Raw genomic sequence first — 17,618 nt, forward strand, 5'->3', positions numbered from 1 at the left:
GTTTTTAAATATAGGATGTGGGGGTAATATTAGAAATAGATTGGTAAAACGAATTGAAACTATTGGTGTTTATTATAGGGGTTTGAATAACTTCATAGATGGCATTAATATTAAAGGAGAACCCAAAGGGTGGAACTAAAATTTTTTTCTCAATAAATTTCAATCATCATTTCAGTCTTGTTTTGAGGTTTATTAGTCCACAAAATATCAATTTCGTCAATATCTACCCTAAGATATGATAATGGTTCTTTTTTCTTTAGAAAACTAAGATTCGTCAAAGCTAGATTATGTGCACCTTGATTACTTCTCAGGGAGTAGTTATGACATATATAATTTAAATATAAGTAAGACTTTACCCTTGACCTTGAGAAGATTTATATGCTTTTAAGTTTTACCATTTAAACAACCCTCAAGGTTTTTTATTTTTTATTTTTATTTTTTATATCAAAACATAAAAGCAGAAATATATTAGATACAATAGTTTAGGCGAACCCTCGAGGTTATAAAGTAATGTTTAATACTTATTAGATTACACAATGAATCTTTTTCACTTTAAGATCTTTCAGTCGTTTACTAAAAATAGTCATTGACTTTTGAATGACATTAATGGTGACATATATAATGAAGGTAATATAGACATCTGCCTATAATAAAGGTAATAGAATCTTAGATAAAATGTTAAGAGTATACAACTTGTAATTTTGAGAGTGTGCAATCTGTAATTTAGAACACTAAAACATGCAACCCAGACTTTAAACAGCTTCACTTCAGTGTTGCGCATTAAATGCGCAGCTCTATACTACCTACAGTCAATTTGAAATCTCAAATCTCAACTTTCCATTTCACTTTTAACCCACTTACAAAATGAACGGTCGAGATCGAAATCTCGACCGTAGGCGGCAGGTGCTATGTATTTAATACACAACATTCAAGTTCAACACAAGTTTAAGCCCCACTAAAGCGTGGAACCTATAATTGTCTCTACTTTTTTTTAAGGAACAAAATTGCCTATATATTGATCCAACAACCAAATGGAAAACTTATGACAAGAAACTTTAGGTTTTTATGTAAATTTGACACAACCAGCTCTTCTCATAATTACTCTGTTAACCCAATTCCATAATAATGGTTGTCACTTTCATTTGTTCCAGACCTCGATAGGCAATTCAAAGAGTAACCCATCTGGAAAAATAAACAAAAATTCCTAAAACCAACGTTAAAAAGATCCCGGAAGTGTTGAATTCAGCTTTGGTAGATTTCAGATTTTTCACATTTGGAGGACAGCCTCACTGCCACCTTCTACACTGTACTTTCTGACAACTGAACCTGACTTTGTTTAATATGGAAGTATAAAAGCAATGGCACAGCATGGTTAGTTCAATATCTTCAATGCTATTTTCTGTTAGAACTTAGAACCTTAAATTGGTTGGGACAGGGGGACTATAGGGTAAAAATCAGAGCAAAATTGGCCTCATTGGAGTAGGGCATTGTCTAAGACTTAAGCATTGGTTTACATCCTTCGGCTGCCTTCTGCTTCTGATTGACCTCACAATTGTAAAATGCAAGATACCTTGGGATTCCGAAGGGAAACAAGAACTGGACCATGAGATTAACTGAGAATTTCCTTGATCTTCGTCTTCTGATCTTCAGTTAGCGAAGTAGGGAACAGAACTTCAAATGTAACATACAAATCTCCTTTTTTCATACTAAAATGCAATGGCATCCCTTCACCTTTGAATTTTCTCACTTCTTTTGGCTTTGTAATTCCCTGGAGTATAATCCTCAAGTCAATCTCATGATTATTGAGTGCTTAAATGACAGACCGCAACTAAAGTTCGATAAAGCACTAGTTCATCTGCTCACCTTCGAACTGATGTCCACAAGATGCTCATCCAGGTGTTTGACAGTCTTTTCAAAACCAACGAGTGCTTGGACCTGGAGCAAACCACGGCCATCAATCAGCCAAGGGGAAAATTGAAATATTTTTAAGCAGACTCCAAAAAGAACAGTTGGGTTTTTTGTGGGGAATGGGGGAATGGGGGGGAGGGAAGAATGTAAATACATAGAGACGATCTCCAGTAATACCAAAGATTTAAAAATCAGATCAGGCAAACCATCTTATTCCAACTGATCTGTAATAAAAGCAGCTGGACCTGAGTCAAATTCCAACACTTTGTGTTGGTATTACATTAATCAAACAACTTGAATTATTTAGGGAACAGAAGTCACCCTGCGTCAATGCTTTAAATCACAGCTACAGTGGTCAACCTAACAGATCGTCACTCTGCATCAATGCTTTAACTCAGGCTACAGTGGTCAACCTGGCCAGACCGTAACTCGCACAATGCTTTATTACTCAGGCTGGAGTGGTCCCTGGCCGCTAAGCAATTATTCCAGATGGAGGGCATGACAGTTTGCAAAGCGAGCTTAGAATAACTCCCATGGACAAAATAAACAAGTATTTGAAGGGGGCTAGACCTAGTAAGGGCCTCGGCTGATTGTAGCAAGGTCTTGGGATGAAATCCCACCTTGAAAAAGGGTTTAGTGTGTTAAAAGTATAATTACTCTTTCCTTTTCCTTTGGAAAAGGAACTGAGGAGTTTGGATACTTTTCCTGGTTAGCTAACTGGCAGGTTTCCCATTTATTCATTTAAATAATCATATGAACCTACATCAGTTAAGAAACTGAGATGCTGAAATAAGGGAATGGTAGGTTACATTTTAGATCAAGGTTCCACTTCAACTTTGGTTATGCACAAAGGGAACCAAATAGGGGGAAAAATTAGGACAAACGCCTATATGAAAATAAAGAAGAACAAGAAAATAAAAAGGAAGGATAATCACCAGTGTTATGGTTACAGTTGTGTGCAGATCATTCACTTTTCTTCTGAAGCGCTCATGTGGTGCAGTACGAATGCGGAACTGTTTAGGAGCAAGATGATTGTTATCCAGAATCCACAATTTGAACTCGTTGTAGGCAGTAAATTGATCAAAACAATAACAAGAGTTATTAAAAAGAAGAAGAAAAGAAAACCTTGAGATCTCCAGTTTCTCCATCAATTTTTGGCTCACCATCCTCATAAAACACCAACTCCTGTAAAAAGCAGAGATCATGTAATTTTTACGCACCAAGCAAATAAACATAAAGACATGTTGGATGGACTATTATCAACAACTGATCAGATGTAGGCTTCAAGTTATGAGAGATAAATGCGAAAGTACACCAACCGAAAACCAGCAACTCTTAACTCTTCCGAGGGCATACAAGCAAAACAGACATGTTCTAACTTCTAATTGGTAAGATCAAGCCTAATATACCAAAAAGAGGCACAGGATTTGAAACTTGAAGCAGAAATACCTAATATGGAAAAACTGATCAGAGAGTACGTTAGTCGACTGAAAAACTGAACTAACTTCTAACTGGAATGATCAAAACAAATATGCAAAAGAATGCAGGACACCATACATCACACGTACATGGCAAGAAGAAATCAGAGACAATTCAAAAACAACTGCACAGAAATAAGAGAAGAAACTATTACACAAGCAGGTGGCTACAACTCATCAACATCTATTAAATAAATGATTTTAGATAGAGGCATGAAGCCTTAAAGCCTTAGATAATTCAGAATTAATCTAAGAAAAGGGAGGAAAACTTTTGACACAAGACTTGCATCTATTTCGTTAGTATCATTATTTAAACCACCCCACCAATGGTTCAACTGCCCACCATCTGATCATTTGGATGTTACTTCACTGATTGAAGAATATGTTGAAACTCGAAATCTGGTAACATCAAATACTTGACCATATTTTAATTTGAGATGAATGAAGCCATTGCTTCACCTATTTTTTGAAAAAGAATGTAAAATAATATCAAATTTGAGTTTACACAATAGGAGCTTTTCTTGTTTAACACTTTAACTAAGGAGAAGCTCTAAAACTTGAAGAAGGATTTTTATCATCTACCCGTCTTTATCCTAAATCTTTCTTCTTCTTCTTTCGAGTTCAATAAAACAGATTAATACAGCCACACCAATCCAAGTAGTTGGCCAAGGAGCCAGCACAAGGATAGAAGATCCTTCAGGATGAAAAAAGAGTTATAACAATTAAAATAAAAGAGACCTCCAGCAAGGAAACAATGACAAGACAAAAAATGTAGAGCAAAAATTAGTCACCACACGATGAAGACGAAAGACAAGCAAGAGAAAAGCTGGACTAGGGTTAGTACAAATACAATTCATTAAATACAAGACTGAGCTGGGTAATTTCAGATCTTGGCTAGCTTTTGTCGTCATCAAGTAGCAACAAGTCTGCGGCAAAAATTAGAGCCTCCTCTTTACCAAAAAAGGAATCCCCGCCCAGCCTTTATATTTTAAAATTTTGATTCACACATTACCTGTGTTGGGAGTGGGACCTAGTTCTTTCTTAGGTAAAAGCTGGTCCTTTTTTTTACAAAGGAAAAGAAAAGGTATTTCTGTAATATGGTTTCTAGATTGTAAGATGGGTCCTAACATTCAAGGGGTGGCTCCTTTAAGTGAGCACCTAGAGAAAGACATTTCAGAGGATGCCCTTGCATGCGTTATGGATGCTTAATTGATAATCAAATTTTGTTTACATGCTGTCCATTTCACCCTAGAATCATGTTAAATTTCAACTCAAAAGCATCATGCCACATGGCATAATCAAAATGCAATTTTGGACAAGATTTGGGTGACTAAATATACATATACACGGGAAAGAATGGGAGGAGAGAGTGACAAATCAAAAGTAATCAATTATCTTAACAACAAGATCAAGAAATAATATACTGTTAGTCATCATGAAGATGAAAGCAACTTTCATATAAAAGCATCTGCTTGAAATAAAGCTTACTTGACCATCTTGCATCCCCTTTTCAATATCAACGGTGATGAAGAACCCCTCTCTTTCAAATTTAACATTTGGGCATTCCTCGCAGACCTGAAAAGAGTAGAGCAATTAACATTACCATACCACATTAGAAGTCTAGTTTTGGGCGATTGGTAAGTAGGATATGAAGGTATAAACAGGAGACCAAAAATTCTAGAAGCCTGCAATGATGAAGCACAATCTACAAACACAACTTACAGAAGCAACCTTGCATAAGCATTTCTTTGATAGGTCTTTGAAAAGTAGCTTACCTGCTCTGTCATTTGCTGGAACATTCCCGGGCCAATTTGCCTGTGATAGACCTCATTTCTGCAGTTACATCGCCTCTTACCAGGGGCTGACTTTAAAACATTTTTCTCCCTCCAAACCTAATAACCTCATAAACATAATTAGTGAAGAACTTTCCAGCTCATGGCATGACCAGCAGTAATAGGAAAGCAACAGAACCATGTAAGACTTCTAAAGCAATAAGAAGCAGTCCAGTTGTGGATGAATACCATCACGCATTAGTACATCTTGTCAAAAAAAATAGAGCATAACCCTATCTACTTGCCAGGATATTGATGATAAAAGAAACTGAAAAATCAGTAACAATATGCAAAAACTGGCTGCAACAGGTAATTTGATGCTAGTACAGCATGTAACAAATTTGAAAAAGATGTAAAGCTTAACTACTTGCCAGTATGTTCACGACAGAAAATAATCCAATTAATCAGTAACAACATGCAAACCTGGACTGCAACAGGTAATCTGGTGCCTAAAAGGAGCTAGCTTTATGAGTCCTAACACTTCATTTGTGTGTTTAGCTCTGTTTCCAACATATGTATCTCAATTACTAAAACACTGGACTTCAGGGTTTATGAAAAAAACATTAGACCCAATAAATGATTGAAAAAATCAGTACATATAATCTTAATTGAGAACATGCCATGCATGACATATCAAATTCCTCAGGGGAAGGGCTAGAGAGATATTATGTGAGGGTTGTCAAGTCACCACATAGGCATCCAGGTCCCTTGGTAGTATTGCCTTACTTTTGGACCCTTCTAATAACTTGGGTCACCTAGACGCTGTAACAAATACGACCATTAGTAATGAAAAGACTCCTACTAGGTTCTAGGATTGCAATCAAACTTCACCCAATTTTCCAGATTTTGTGGAAGTTCGACAGGCAAACACTTCCATGAACAAATAGACAGAAGGGGAACATAGAATCCCTCTTCAATAACTTTCTTTGGAAAGGCCATGACTCCCCAAATTCCTCCACCCTATCAGCTGGGCTACCATATGCAAGCCCCAATCTGGATGTGGCTTAGGAATCTGCGGAATCCATGACTGTAACATTTAAAACTCTTCAAGCTTATATGGAAGATCCCTTCCAAACACAACTCCATCTAGGTCAACTGGGTTTGCTCCTACTTTCTCAAATCTCACTCCTTGTGGACTGCCACCCTCTTCTCCAACCCTTCCTGGGTCTGGCCGCTTGTGCAAGCTTATTAGCCTCTTGCCCTGTCTGCAACCTCCTCTGTCATTGTCGATGGAGCTGCAACCTCATTTTGGCTAGATCCTTGGCACCCCCTTGGCATCCTCTATAACCAATCTGGGCCTCCTGTGGTGTATACCTTGGGCATTCCCAATCATACCCCACTGGTCTCCTTCATCTCTGAAGGACAATGGGTTCCTCCTTCCCTGCCTCCTCATTCTCTTGCTGCTATGCTAGATCCCTCTAGATCCGGCATTTTAACCTCTTTGTCTACCTGAACTTTTTTCGTTCGACTCTTCTTGTCCATTGCCCTCCTCTTGTTTGGTTTAAAGGCCACATCCCAACACAATCCTTCACCACCTACAGAACCGTTACTTCTTACCTCCAACCCGAGCCTTTCTCATCAGCCGCCACATCCAAACCTCCCTTAAGTGTATCATGTGCTCCCTTACGAAAGAGGTCGTCACCACCTTTGTTTTGCATACCCTTACAATCCATCTAGATCCTAGCCCTTTCCACCATTAGGCACCATAGGCGTAGACCCCTCCCCTTTGCTCAAATGTTAGGTGTTTTCTAGATTTGGAAGGCCACACATCAGTGACACCATCCAGAACCTAGCCGTTGGTGTTGCAGTCAGTCATGTCTGGTTAAAGGCCAACCTTCAAAGATGGACCACCAATTCTGCTCCTAGAATCAGAATTGAGAAGCCATCTTTAAAGATGTTAGCTTTAGGCTACTCATCTTACCCCATAAATCTCTTGTAGCCTCCCCAAGGAACAGACATATGGTTATTACTAGGGGACTTAACTCTTTTTTATTGACTAGCTAAGCTCCCCCAAGCTTGCTTTCTTCCCCCCCCCCCCCCCCCAACCCAAAAAATAAAAAACCTTTCTTCCTTGCTTCCTCCCTTTTAGGTTGTTTATTCAACCAAGAAAAAAGGTAATTACTTATTGTTGGGGAAATGATACAACTACCCTCATAAATTTTTGATGAACACAAAGATAGAGAATAAAGATCTAAGAATTCACTCTTGTGAATAAGTTAGCTCAAATAGCATGCAAAAGTACACACTCAAGCAGAGAGCGTGCATAGCACAGAAGCAATCAAAGTGGCACATAAAGACCAGGATTAGGATCTTAATACATGGGAGAATGGACTTACCGACATGCAAGTACACACCAAAGACTCAAGAATGAAGAAAAGACAAGCTTGATGTTGAAGTATACGCAAGTTTTGGGCTGTTTTACTGTTCACATGAACACTAACGTGAACAGTAATATGCCACTATTCCTTGTTTCCTTTTTAAATATACTACTCCACTTCCTATTTCTAGCGTAGGAATCTTGCTACACAAGTTTTGGTAATTTCTAGAAAGCATAGTTTCTACTTTTAGAACTTCACTTTTTCTACACTTCCTATTTTGGACAGATTCATGAGCCCATAAGTTGTACTCTTTCTCTCCCTTTTTAGAGGACAAGATAGCTTGCTTATCAAGTTGTAATCTAGACTATTGATATCTATAAATAAGAGGCTGCAATTCTAAGAGTGCTAAGCTAGAATCGCAGGCCATTGTTGCTGCTTCTTCATCTCTTTCTTCTTCTTCTTCTTCTCTATTCTCTTTCAGTTCAGCTACTGTTTTGGAAGATTAAAGCTTATTTTCTAACATGGTATCAGAGCAATTATCTATTTCCGGTTTGAGTGTTGTTTTCAATTAGAGAGATTCAATTTTTTTATGCTATTCTGAGAGTTGTCTTCATGGAGATTCAACTCTACTTGCAGTAAGCTGTTGTTGCCTAAACACTGTTGTTCTACAAGCCTACTAGCTGCTCAAGCTATGTACTAAATCTTCTTCTTGCCAAGGCATGAAGGATCGAAATTTTTATTACCCCATATTATGATCATGCCTACAGTTGTTTCTGGATATATTTTCCAGAATTGTTGGAAGTGTCTTTTGTGTACCACAGCTACCACTACACTTCTGAATTCTGATGCTATTAAGACTGAGCATAATTACCTAAAAGAAAGACTCGATCCCTGTCTGAAGGAATCATGGTAGCTTGATCCCCTTACCCTGTTGATTCTAGATCTTTGTTTTTTGAGCCTGTTTGAGACCTATACTTGGCTTCAAAGTTTCCGATCTGGTAATATTCTGACCTGCCCTTTTGGAGTTTCATTTTCCCCTCTAGGTATTAACTTTTCCTCTTATTATGGGTCTCATTGAAGTTGTTGTGTGTCTAATCTGGAACCTCTATTATTTGCTCATTCTACTACCATGAGCCCTTTATTTTCCTAGTCTTTTGATTCTGTCTCTTTTGTTTTTTCTCACGATTCTATTCATCCTACCAAATTTGGTTAGTATGACTGAATAAGAAACTCATCACTGATATGTTGCATGTTCAAATCTCCATTCCCTGTTTCATGGGTGGAATTAATTTTCTGCAAGTTTTTTTTCCATAAAGACTTGTACCTACTCTGTTTCTTCTAAGATTTTCTCAACATCTCAAACCTGAATTTAGTATCTACTAGGTTCTACTCCAATGACTACTGTTGTTTCTATCAAAAAAAAATTCTACCCACCTTTGGTACTAGTACTACACATATTTTGCTTTTTTATTGTTCTTGATTATCCATAGCTGAACCTGGGCCTCTCCCTCCTCGTCCATATTTTGCTTTTTATTAAATCCCATCTATACCATAACTTCTTGCCATTGAACTATATTTACCATTGATACTATATATTTACCATATTACAACATTCCCTACAATGAGGAGAACTTGGAAACTATATTTCTTGGGATCTTATTTACTTGGAGATTATTTACACCATGAAGGATTACATTGGAAATTGTTGCTTGGGATCTTTTTAAACTGGATATTGGTTATTGGTTGTCATTAATTGTCCACGTGTAATGCTACACATGAGGGGGAGAATGGAACCTTATTCTATATCTACTCAAGAGGTGCTGATGGATATTATTTGTGAAGATCTTTGTCCTCAACTTATGGCATTCTACAACAATATCATTACCTACCTTTACATATATTGTCCTTTACCTAACTACTTGGTCTGTAGTAACCCATACTACCTTACCTTCTTGGTCCGCAGTAACCTATATTGTCTTTTACTTTACCTACTTGGTCTGCAGTAACTCATACTATCTTTTAGCTACCAACTTGGTCCATAGTTAACACATACTACCTTACCTACTTGGTCCATAGTAACCTACACTGTCATTTGCCTATATATTTGATCCACAGTAACCAATATTGCCTTTTACCTACCCATATTTGCCTTCTTACGAAGCATTTATATGGACATTGGAGCCACAATTTTGAAGATTTAGTGTGGCGATTCCTCCCTACTACTGGCATTATTTGGAGAGCGCCTTTTGATGCTGTTGTACTTATGGACTTTGAACATCTTCAATATCACCGATTGTTCTTTCTATTGGATGGTTCACTCGACACGAAGATTTAAAGTTTTTTTTAAGTTGGTGTTGATTATCTCCTGGGAGCAGTTCTCTCAGTGTTTGTCGACATCTGCTATTGCTACACATTCAAGATTGGTGCTACCTTTCAAGTTTATTCTTATTGTGCAAGTTGAAGTTTACTTTGTGTATACTCCAGCTTGAGGGGGAGTGTTGAAGTATACACAAGTTTTTTGTTGTTTTAATGTTCATATGAACAGTAACGAGAACAGTATTCTGCCATTGTTCCTTGTTTCCTTTTTAGATATACTACTCCACTTTCTATTTCTAGCGTAGGAATCTTCCCACACAAGTTTTGGTAATTTCTAGAAAGCATAGTTTCTATTTTATGTTAGTTCCTATTTTTAGAACTTTCCTTTTTCTACACTTCCTATTTTGGACAGATTCATGAGCCCATAAGTTGTACTCTTTATTTCCTTTTTTAGAGGACAAGATGACTTGCTTCTCAAGTTGTAATCTAGACTATTGATATCTATAAATAAAAGGTTGCAATTCTAGGAGTGCTAAGCTAAAATCACAAGCCATTGTTGCTGCTTCTTCACCTCTTTCTTCTTCTTCTTCTCTATTCTCTTTCAAGTTCAGCTACTGTTTTGGAAGATTAAAGCTTATTTTCTAACAAACCGGCAATCACAGAGAGAAACAAATGTTGATTAAACCTACTTTGATGTTAGAAAATAAGTTTTAATCAATCAAAACAGTAGCTGAACTTGAAATATAATAGAGAAGAAGAAATCAGAGAGAAGAAATCAGAGAGAAGAAGAAGAAAGAGATGAGAAAGAAGCAACAATGAGCTGAGATTCTAACTTACACTCCTAGATCGCAGCCTCTTATTTATAGATATCAATAGTCTAGATTACAACTTGAGAAGCAAGCCATTTTGCCTCTAAAAAAGGAAATAAAAAGTACAACTTATGGGCTCATGAATCTGTCCAAAATAGAAAGTGTAGAAAAAGTGAAGTTCTAAAAATAGAAACTATGCTTTCTAGAAATTACCAAAACTTGTGTAGCAAGATTCCTACGCTAGAAATAGAAAGTGGAGTAGTATATCTAAAAATGAAACAAGGAACAATGGCATAATACTGTTCATGTGAACAGTAAACCAGCCCAAAACTTGTGTATACTTCAACACTTGAAAACAATGAGTCTAGAATAGGAAAGTGGCACATCAAAGCATGCATTTTTCAAGTTGTATTTTTATAAAACTAATCACATGGGTAAAAGGTCTATTAGGTCATTCCTAGGAGGTATAAAGGGATTTTAGAAAAATATTTTTTGACAGCCTTAAAAAAGCCCACAAACTGTGTGTTGATCAACTGTGAGCCAAAATGGCCTGATCGACCATCACCATCCTAAAGACCTCACAATATGGAAGGATCCTGGTCAAGTAGCAGGCCCAAGGTAGATGCAATGGTTGACTATCAAAGCCAAGTGGCTTACAACAACTAGCTTCAAATGGCTACTTTATGCCGGTCGACTGTGGGAGTACCCAGGTCAATCATGAGTGCAGAAATATAACTGTTTTCTATCCACTGGGACCCAATTTAAACCAAACCATTTGGCTACAAATAGGTGTCTTAATGACTCTTTGAAGCATGAATTCCAAAGCTATTATTGCCCTCATAATTGTGCTTTAGCTCTGGCCATCTAGTCTCCCTAAAATACAAAATCCATTTGGAGGTTCATTCCCTTTATCAAGAAGGCTGAGGTATTGATCTCAAGATAGATTTGTTGTAGTTTGGAGACCAATGAAGTGCATAAATTTATGTTTGTAGTTTGTACAAAGGGTTTGTGCCACATCCTAAACGTATTTATCATTTTCTTTTAATATAAATACTCATTTAAAATTACCCATGTCCCATGCCCAGAATCAAGGATTCTTGTAAAGGTGCTCTTGCCTTGATCAAGATCTTATAAAGGTGTTTGTGTCCCTACTAATGTAACCCCGAAATTTAGGGTTAGATTTTCAGGATCTTCTAATTAAGGAACCAGCGCTACATTAGGGTTTTTAGGGTAAGCTAGGGTTTCTTGAGGTTTTGGCTAGGGTTTCAAAGACCAATAATGCTGCTGGGATTGTTATTTCAGATCTGAAACTCAAATCCCAGGTGAACTAGAATTCAGCTAGGGTTAGGGTTTGGGGTGTGGGGAGGTATCCTGCAGTTCAGAATTGGTAATATCTCTGTTCTGTAGTTTAGGGACTGTTTAGAGGAGGTAGGGGCTGTGGTATGAAGGGTCGAGAATTTTCTGGAACTTCTCAAGGAAGAAGATTTAGTGCAGAAAATTTCAAAACTCAAGAAAGAAGGCTGGTTTGGGCAAACTGAGGTTAGATCTTGGTTCAGCAGGCTTGGGAGATTCTAAAGAGGGTATATAGGAGTGTTCTGGGTGGGGTGGGATCTAAAAACATGGGAAGAAGAAGGAGATGGGGGTTGGCTTCCAGGGTTTGGGAAAAGGGGCTGGAGATGCTTGAAGGCGTTGGGGATGTCTTGGACTTACTTGTGAGTGGGTGCCTTCCTGGAATTCTGCCGATGTAAGCTTGAAGATGCTTGATTACTTGAATTAATGCTGCTGGAATGCTTTGAAGAAGATGAGATTACAGCTAGAATTTCTGAACTTGAGATTTACTCTCTACCCCAAACCATAGGGGTTTGCTTTCCCATGGCCCAAGCCTCTGTTTAATTCAATCAGCCAATCTACTTTACTTAGAATTAAAAGGCTTTAGACTCTTTGACTCAACTTAGGATTCCTTATGTGATAAGGATCCCACTGTTGACTAACTAATTAACTATTGAACTTGGTTTCTAACTATTAGGGAATTGGACTCAAGGTGGGTCTCCTTTATAGTTTAGGATACTACCACCTTACATGGACTCTTACTTAAATTAAACTCTTGCTAATTTAAACAAACATGGACTCAACTAAAATAGAACTACTTTAAGATAAGGTTCTTAAAATTAAGGAACCCTATCCTAACAACTCAATCCTAACTAAAATGGACTGTAACTCTTAAATTATTGACTCAAACAGAAAAATAAAGATGATAGATCTAGGATTCTATCAAGACCTATATTCAGCCCCAAAAGGGGGCCTTGAAAAATGATCAAAATACCCCTTGGGGTATTCAGCCAGCCTTAAACGTCTTGTTGGGTTTGGTTTTTTGGCCAAACTTTTGGGGAGCCCAACCCAAGATACATCACCTACCCACCATACTAGTAGGGACACACTATTGGATAAATCCTTCTAACATGTCATGGAAGTGGGCATAGATTCAATTGAATCAAACCACCATAAATCCTTTTGTCTTGTCTCTATTTGCTTACTTGCTTCCTTTAATTTTTAATTATTGATTAATTGTAAGAACAAGACAAAGTCCATTGGTCTCAACCTATTCAACTCCCCCCCCCCTCTAGGTTGACTTTCACTTATTACATACCATTGTGTTTTTTAATGACCCAAACAAATTTCTTCCTTTATTTTTATAGTTTGAGAGCAAATTGCTCAAGTCAGTTTGTTGGCATAATTGTAAAAATCACTTTTATTTCATGCATGTGGTTATGCTTTATGCTCTAAATTCAGAAAGACTCATCAGGAATCACCAGTTTGGCTGGTCTGCTAAATATTTCTCTTCTCTGCAAACCATAACAAAAACCTCTTTGCATCTGTAGGGTTAAACAACATTTATAAATGAAAAATATTTTTAGATAGGTATATTTGTTTGCACCTAAGACTCAAAAAAGAAAACATGGGACTTTAGAAACTTCGAATTATTTATGCATGATTGAGTTCAATCCTGCTTAAGGTCCTATGTTTGTGAAGACAGTTACAGTCACAAGTGAGGGCTCGTAGTCAGTAAGAATATTGGCAGTACCTTCAATGAACCTCCCATGTACAGATCTTCCAATGTTGCATCCAGTTCAACTATAACATCATCACCTTTGACAATTTTCTCTTCTTCCTCTTCTGCTGTGCCTCCACCGAAGAAGCTGAAAGACATATCAGTCTTAGTGAAAGGGCAGAGTTGATTGAACCACATTCCAAAAGTAGATAAGAACCACTTCTATAACTTAAAAATTAAATAAAATAAAATAAAAAAAGAGACAGAAATTCATCATAGCTTGGTGCTAATGGACATTATCGCAAAGGGGCATGACCCTTGTTTACCATGGGTGCACAAGAATCATGCACATGCTAATTGTTCTTCTCTTCTTTTGTTTCTTTTTGTTTCTTTCTATTTCAATTTGTTTCATTTCCTTCCTTCTTGTTGCTTTGGTATCAAGCAAGTCTAGTTTAGGGTACTAATATTTGAGGATATTTGAAGATCTTGTAATCAATTTGAGGACATTTAAAGATTTTGCCAACCTGAAATTTTTTTGAGTAGTTTATATTTTCTGAGTGCAGTATCTTCTTCTTCTTTTTATTTATTTATTTATTTTTTTATATGTAACTCCGTTTAGGGAAGTATTGCTAGACTAATTGGATCTTTGACTATTAATAAAGCATGTGGAAGGAGGAGAGGTTCATGAGTAAGTATTCCTTTTTGGGGCGAACTTTTGCACATAATAATCATCCTAGATTAACTAACCTTGGAGCTAGAAGCTATTCGAGACTCCTTAAATCTATCTCTCTCTTTGAAATCTGCAGCAGTTGGTAGTGTTTTTTGATTGTCAACAGCCCAATTTTGGCCCTTAAATGGATTTGGCCAATCCACCTTAGATTGGTCTAGTAGACATCTTGTTGCAGACATTCTCTCTTTAATTCTGTTATTTCAGTTAGTTCAGTTTTGTCACGTCAACAGATCGAACAATACTTATGCTGATGTCTTAGCGAAGGGAACTATGAAGTTTAATTTGTCTAGGGTTTGGTGGCAGCATTTCTTGTAAATGCTACTTTCAATGCTTCTAGAATTTCTCCAGAGGATTTAATATATAAGTATCATTTTGATCCCCCCACCCAAAAAAAAAAAAAGATTGAGGGTTTGTCAATGTACTCTACTTCCTTGCCAGTTACAATAAATCAACCAGATTTGAGAGAAAGCGAGATATCAGCTAAGTTAGTAGCTTTCCCCATGATTGAAGTTCTGTAATTTGATGAAAGAGAGTGCCTGGCAAAGGACGTTTACTTACGAGCTGAAAATATCCTGCATATTCATTCCTCCACCTCTGCCTCCACCAGCTGCGTGCTGCTTGAGACCCTCTTCGCCATGCCTGTCGTAGATATTTCTTTTCTCGCTATCCGACAGGACCTCATACGCTGATAGTGTAACAATAAAATGGCAGCAAATTAAAGCAGCATTACAAACAAAAGTAGAAACAAGAGACTATGAAGCAGCGGCATCCGCCATTCATATCATACCATTGCTAATCTCTGCAAATTTCTTATTGGCTTGCTCATTTCCTTGGTTCTTATCAGGGTGATACTTCAATGCTAGCTTCCTATAAGCTCTTTTGATCTGGTCATCTGAGGCGCCCTTTTGGATTTGCAGAATATCATAATAAGATTTCCTACGGCATTTCGATAATTTCATCAGTATACATCAAATTGATAGAGAAATGAAGAGAGAAACAATTGCACTAGCAAGAACAAAATTAACATGAAAAACTAACAAAGTTGAATCCGTTCTTACCCTCCAAGAACAGAAAGTGCATGTAATAAGATGCAAACTAACAGAAACAATCTCGTTCTTTGAATCGCCATTGAGGCTTAACTACAGTTATCAGGAGAAATTAGATCTCTCCTGGAAGCCTAGGGTTTCAGTGAGGGATCTTCTGATTAATGCTCACGACAAAGATAAATTTGTGAATGAATGTAAAAAGTAAAGTTCTCGCGCGATTTGGAGTTCTCCCCGAAAACAATACCGATCATATGGATACGGAAAATGAGTAGCAGCAGTAACCGTTTGTCGCGCTTTGATAAATTTGGTTGACAACGATCCGAGAAACCGGCACGATACAGTTTTTATAATTTAAATATGAGTTTCTCGTGGTGACGTGTATTCTTTCAAAACTAACCAGCTGGATGGGTATCAAACGATTATTCTCCATTGGCATCGTGACACGTGTACGTCTCTGTTCTTTTTTTTGCCAAAACAAAAAAGCTGCGAGTATATTAAATGAAATAGTTTAGGTGAAATGACCTATACAAACGAAAAGAATCCACAGTAAACAAATAATCTGTCTAGAGATAACTTGCAAGCACCATTAGTAAGAAAATCAGCAAAACCATTGTCAATTATAGGAATATAACTAAAATAAACCCTAGGAAAAAAATAACAGCACTTCAAAATAACTACTACTAAATTGAGACACATCAAATTTAAAGATGAGTGGAGATCACGAAGAGCACTAACAACAAGTAAACACTTCCAATGAATTATGCAAATCAACCGCTCCTAAAGAGAATGTTAGAATAATGTCATCTCTAATTGTTTCAAGTTCAACTAAGGTTGCTGAAGCAATAAAACCACATCTGCTTTGAGCTGCTACAAAACCATCATTATAATCCCACATGATGCACCATCTACCTCCTTTATGTGAAATATTATCCCATGATCCATCAACAAAAATTTGAAAAATAGCAAGTTCTTCATAAATGATATGACTAGGCATTGGATAAGGATCCTCATGAGCCCTTTGAAATTCCATAATATGAAATTGTATATCTGCACATAGATAAGAGAAAGTAGTCATTGTCTGAATTATGGAGGCATCAATCCCTTTAAAGAGTGTAGCATTGCTAGTATTCCATATACACCAAGCTAAGGCACTCCACATCTGATTCACTAGGGTTAAATTGTCATAACTATTGAATTTTATTTTGATAAAATCCATCAAATCAAATAAATTTGTCCCTAAAAAATTAGATATATTAATACGGAGGGGAGATAGTTTCCAACACTCTTTTATATTATGACAAAAAAACAAGGCATGCCATACATTTTCCGAACCATGACCACAAATGAGATAAAGAGGGGGTAAGTGAAACATTCTTCAAGAAGAGGGAGCTCCCAATTGCAATAGCCTCATATGAGGATCGCCATAAAAATTGTTTAATCTTTGGAAGAGTAGGAATTTGCCAAATAATTTCCCAATACATTAAAGAGGAGGAAGAAGAAGCAACATTACGTTAATCATCGGCCATAACTAAACATTGATAATAAGCAGATTTTATAGTGAACTTACCATTCTTTGTTTTGTCACATATCCAAGAGTCTAGAGTATCATGAGACAATAAAAGGAATTGTTAAAATAGCTTGAACCTCATTTGGAGAAAATAAATATTGAAGTAAATGTAATTTCCAATAGCAAGTGTCACAATCAATAAACTCTTACACCCAAATTGGATTATATCTCAAAGAGGCACTACTAATGCCATGGAAAGGCAAAGAGGGAAATCATAGGTCCTTAAAAATATGCACATTAATACCATTTCTCTAATTGCCTAATAATGCCTTGCCTGAGAATATCCCTCCCAGAAGGTACGTCTCTGTTCGACGTCCCTTTATTGACCTCGATAACTTGGGTCTCGGTCCTAGGCCCCTGTACTAAACATCTAGCCACTTGACCTAAAGAAAACATTTGACTGAACCGGATCTTGACCTTAACCGACAGAAAGTCTGGCTCACCCCTTGTGGGGCCTACAAATTATAGCATGGGATCAATAGTTCAATATCTCCCGATGGAAGTCTTTTTTTTTTTTTAAATTATATATGTAATGGCTTCCCTTGGGATGAGGTGCACTGGGTCG

At 37.1% G+C, this 17,618-nt stretch overlaps 1 protein-coding gene across 1 annotated transcript; it reads right to left on the reverse strand.

Annotated features, from left to right (window-relative positions):
- Window positions 1-1,276: 1,276 nt before the first annotated feature.
- LOC149019548 (dnaJ protein ERDJ3B-like) lies at window positions 1,277-15,787 on the reverse strand. Its single transcript, XM_089153539.1, has 10 exons — window positions 15,499-15,787; window positions 15,228-15,376; window positions 14,999-15,125; window positions 13,744-13,858; window positions 5,162-5,278; window positions 4,875-4,961; window positions 3,034-3,093; window positions 2,844-2,921; window positions 1,864-1,935; window positions 1,277-1,768 (listed from the first exon to the last, which is right to left on the reverse strand). Exons 1-10 carry the CDS (start codon window positions 15,567-15,569, stop codon window positions 1,610-1,612), a joined length of 1,035 nt encoding a protein of 344 aa, XP_089009665.1. The 5' UTR covers window positions 15,570-15,787; the 3' UTR covers window positions 1,277-1,609.
- Between the last annotated feature and the right edge of the window lie 1,831 nt (window positions 15,788-17,618).

This window comes from Hakea prostrata, chromosome 4 (genome assembly GCF_041222555.1).
Source record: "Hakea prostrata isolate BN-2017 chromosome 4, UWA_Hpros_2, whole genome shotgun sequence".
Classification (NCBI taxonomy): domain Eukaryota; kingdom Viridiplantae; phylum Streptophyta; class Magnoliopsida; order Proteales; family Proteaceae; genus Hakea; species Hakea prostrata.

Excerpts from the sequence above, each read along its gene's own strand:
- LOC149019548 (XM_089153539.1), bottom strand. The coding sequence starts at position 15,569 with ATGGCGATTCAAAGAACGAGATTGTTTCTGTTAGTTTGCATCTTATTA. Across the intron at positions 5,279-13,743 it reads ACATGGGAGGTTCATTGAAG|GTTTGGAGGGAGAAAAATGT; the intron begins GTACTGCCAATA and ends TGAGGTTATTAG. Across the intron at positions 2,922-3,033 it reads GAGAAACTGGAGATCTCAAG|TTCCGCATTCGTACTGCACC; the intron begins GTTTTCTTTTCT and ends GCTCCTAAACAG.